A 4547-nucleotide genomic window follows, 5' to 3' on the forward strand; every position below is an offset into this window, starting at 1 on the left:
GCTAAGATTTCCTTTAGGAAGAACTTGGTTTTAGAGTTCCCTTTTTTATTTTCTTCAGTTTTCACATGATTCAAGGAGAGGGCATTTCAGTCTCCTTATCTGTGAATTGGTACTAATAATTCACATGACTTATAAGTTCTGATGATAAAGAAGCAGCTTCTAGATTGGTGATAGGCACACAGTAAATATTAAATAAATGACTTGTACAGATAGTCACAATCATTTGTGATATTGGTGTACTTCAAATATCTGCATATATGTTGCACTTGTGTAGGTTGGTCTTCTTATGGTACTCTTAACAGTGGGAGCAGGGGCTATCTCCGACTCTTGTGCTGGCTTTTCTTTTGGGGACCCTAATCCTCATACTGGTTTGCCTCGTCCAACTTTTAATTTTAATTTAGTTGATATCCATGAGAAGCCTGCTCTTCTCTGAATAGAGATGAAGGAATGGATGAGGTGGCAGAGAGGAAGTTGGGGGAACTGGGAGGAGATGAATAAATAAATAAAAGTAATAAAGTAAAATTAAACATTTTCAGTAACAAAGAAGTAGAATTCTACCAGTGCAGTAGTGTTGGAAGACAAGAGACTGGGGAAGACTTCAAGAAAACCTTGTACCTCGTGTTATTCTTTGAGAAATGCAGCGTTTTGTAAGGGTGTTTCACATATTTAGAGTTTTCCCTGAGATGTAAACTACACAATGTTTTGACCACACATGGTAGAACATGGTGAAATCCTGACATTCTGGAATCAAGAGTCAGTGGGACTGGTGCAAATTTAGGAGCCGTCTGGTTAGTGCATTTTATAAAGACAACACCAAACTAACTAAAACCAAAATTGTAACTAATAATGACAAGAGACCAGGATAGCCCCAAGGAACCTTTGTAGTTCTTATTTTCTTCTTTTCTGCTTTGTTCTGTTTATATTCTTCATTTAAAAAAAAACAAATATAATTATATTACTTTCCTTTCCTGTCTTCTTTCTCCTTCCAGTCTTTCCCACGTTAAACCACCTTGTTCCCTCTCTAAATAATTTTTGTTGTTGTTGCTTTAAATACACACACACACCCCTGCTTAAATATTAAATACAACCTGTTCAGTTCATTTAGTATTACTTGTATGTATGTGATTTCAGGGCTGACCACTTGGTATTGAATTATGAGTTAGGCGACTTATTTCTGAGGGAGGGTATTTCTTCTGCCATTAGTATTCCTTAGTTGCCACTTCTTTGTCAGTGAGATTGCCCCTTTTTATGTTACCTTTGTCTATTGGTGCTGTACTTCTTCAGGTCTTGTTTAGCATATTGTTTAGTACATCATAGATGAAGTTTTCCTGTCATTTTTCAGAGACACAGTTTCACAGCAGATTTCCTGGTCCTCTGGATTTTACAATCTTTCTACTTCCTGCTTCCATATTGCCTTTGCCGTTGGCGAAGGAGTTGTGTTATAGATGTAACAGTAGGGGCTGTGAACTTCATGGTCAGCTGTTTTCCACATTTTAACCAGTAGTGGTGTTCTGTAATGGTCTTCTTCTGTTGCAAAGAGCAGTTTCTTTGATTATGGATGAGATTACATTTATCTGTGGGTGTAAGTATAAATATTTAGAATGCAGTCAGTAATTATTAGCTGCTTTGGTAAAGTGGCAATAGTAGGTATTCCTCTAAGATTCATGATCTTCCTAGCTCCGGGTAGTTGAATAGGTTTTCAGGACCATGCATGATTTCCCTACCGTTGTGCAGGCCTAAGTCCAATTAGAGAGCTGTTGGCTACATGTCTGGTATTTTGTCATTGTTGTTTACATGGTTACTGTCCTTGGGAGAGGCATTGTCAGCTTAAGTGGAATAATTTCTTTTTAACTTTATATGTATATGTAGAAATATAGATTATGTATATTTTATGTAATTTAGGTAAGTTAGAAATAATATGATTTCTTATGGCCTTTACAGACATCCTTAGTGTTTTTTTTTTTTACCATCCTATTTTCCCGGTCCACCTTGAAGTTCACTCTCATTTTACTTATTTCGCCATTCCAATCTTGTAAAATGAGAAAATAGGCAGAGTCAGGGAGATGCCAAGTAGCTGCCAAAGGAGAAAGATGCCAGCCAAAACCTTACTCAGTAAACCACAACCTCATGGTAATCCACAGATTAATAGAAATGGGTTAATTCAAGATGGAAGAACTAGCTAGAAATATGCCTGTGCCATTGGTCAAATAGTGTTGTAATTAATTTAGTTTCTGTGTGATTGTTCGCATCTGAGCAGCTGGGAAATGAATTAACAGTTTGCATCTACACCAGATTAACAACATCTTCATGTAAAAGCTAAAACCTCTACTACTGTAGCAAAAGTTAAACACCATCATTTTTTAGATGCTTTTATTCCTTATATGCGATTTTCTCCCATGTTTTCTTATTGTGATTAATTGCATATCCTGAGAACTACATAAAACCTAGATGATTTTTGACAAATGATACTATATTTAGGCATCTTAGGTTATCATATGGCAGTTCTTGACACAATGGGGATGATGAAAAGCTAAAAGAAAATTAATACATTTCACCTCATTTTTATATAGTGTTATTGCCCGATTGTTTTCATCACTAAACTTACAAATTGGGCTGGTTATTTCCAATGTGAGATTCAGGATGTGGAAACTCTTAGGAGGGATAATGTTTAACGAAAGCTAGAGAGATGGTAGGCTCGTTTACTTGGTGAAGAAACAGCCAAGAGATATAATCTGTACACTGGGAAACATTATTAGGAGACAATGGATTGACAAAGCATTAATCTTGGGAGTAGTACATTATGAATTTCTGTTATGTATACCATGTAAAATTTATTGTACTTTGTTACAATGTGAAGAAGGCACTAAGACATTAGGCTATTCTGGTATAGAATAAGAGATGTCTTTGTTTTACAAAGATAGAGGGGATTTTGATATTTTCCACTGAGTATCTACTAATTTCATGCCAGACATTTTGTGGCCTCAACTGATTCATCTGTGTAATTACTAGTTTGAGATATATCATCTCTTCCAGAAAACAGTTTATGATTAATTTAACTTAAATGTTACTGCTATGTCTTGCTTAGATGAGAATGCAGGAAAGGAACATCTGTGTAGTGAGAGAAGGCATGGAGAGGACAAGCAGAGAGGATCATCAGTCTCCCCCCATCTCTCATTCTGATCTCCTTTCTCTTTGCTGCAGGGAAGCCACCTGATCGCTAATGGAGAACAGTACAGAAGTGACTGAGTTCATTCTTGCAGGTTTAACAGATGACCCAGAGCTCCAGCTCCCTCTCTTCATTGTCTTCCTTCTCATCTATCTCTGCACTGTGCTTGGGAACGTGGGAATGACAGGACTGATTCTGCTGGACTCACGCCTCCACACTCCCATGTACCTTTTCCTCAGTCACCTGTCTCTGGTGGACTTTGGTTATTCTTCAGCTGTCACTCCCAAGGTAATGGCAGGACTAATTTCAACAGATAAAATCATATCCCACAATGCTTGTGGCACCCAATTCTTCTTTGTTGTAAGCTTTATAACCACAGAAAGTTTCCTGCTGGCTGCCATGGCTTATGACCGCTATGCAGCAGTGTGTAAGCCCCTGCATTACACGACCATCATGACTACAAATGTATGTGTTTCTCTGACCGTAAGCTCCTATGTCTGTGGCTTCCTGAATTCCTCCATCCACACTGGGAACATTTTCAGGCTCTCCTTCTGCAAATCTAATGTAATAGACCACTTCTTCTGTGATGTCCCTCCTCTACTGGCCCTCTCATGCTCAGACACCACTGTCAGTGAGATGGTGATTTTCTTCGTGGTGGGTTTCAATGTTCTCTTCTCTATTGTAGTCATCTTGATCTCCTATCTACTTATATTCATCACTATTATGAGGATACGGTCATCTGAAGGGCGCCAGAAGGCCTTTTCCACCTGTGCTTCCCACCTCACTGCAGTCTCTATCTTCTACGGGTCAGGCATATTCATGTACTTACAACCCAGCTCCAGTCACAACATGGGCACTGACAAGGTGGCATCTGTGTTCTACACCATGGTCATCCCCATGCTGAACCCGCTGGTCTACAGCCTGAGGAACAAAGAGGTCAAGAGTGCATTACAAAAGACTGTGGAGAAAGCAAAAATTACTATAACATTCATATTTTAATTTTATAGAATCTGCATGAAGGCTGTTTAATCTACCTCAGATTAATCTTTGCTCAGTTCAAAAAATGAGTTTACTTAGAAGCTGTCTCTATTACTTGCTTTAAACCTGTGTAAAATTTCATTATTTTCTTTTATTTCCTCCTGGGGTAATGGGGATTCAATCTAGTGCCTGGCACATGGTAAGCAAGTTTCTTTCCATCGAACTAGACCAGATGCCTACATTTGGGCATTTTAATTAATGCTATTTTCTGTGCTCTGGAAATACTGTCTTTCCTCCCAAACAGTTTATTGTTGGTAGTGGTGCCATTAGTGAGTTCCTGGGTTATTTAATTTGTATCCTTATTATGAGTGGCTAGCATTTCTTTCATTTTTGAGATTATAAT

General features: G+C 38.2%; 1 protein-coding gene across 1 annotated transcript; it reads left to right on the plus strand.

Moving 5' to 3' along the window:
• The first annotated feature begins 3220 nt into the window (after positions 1 to 3220).
• LOC142851107 (olfactory receptor 5B12-like) lies at positions 3221 to 4165 on the plus strand. Its single transcript, XM_075975015.1, has one exon. It carries the CDS (start codon positions 3221 to 3223, stop codon positions 4163 to 4165), a length of 945 nt encoding a protein of 314 aa, XP_075831130.1.
• Positions 4166 to 4547: the final 382 nt, after the last annotated feature.

This window comes from Microtus pennsylvanicus, chromosome 5, assembly GCF_037038515.1.
Source record: "Microtus pennsylvanicus isolate mMicPen1 chromosome 5, mMicPen1.hap1, whole genome shotgun sequence".
Lineage (NCBI taxonomy): Eukaryota > Metazoa > Chordata > Mammalia > Rodentia > Cricetidae > Microtus > Microtus pennsylvanicus.

Excerpts from the sequence above, each read along its gene's own strand:
- LOC142851107 (XM_075975015.1), top strand. The coding sequence starts at position 3,221 with ATGGAGAACAGTACAGAAGTGACTGAGTTCATTCTTGCAGGTTTAACA.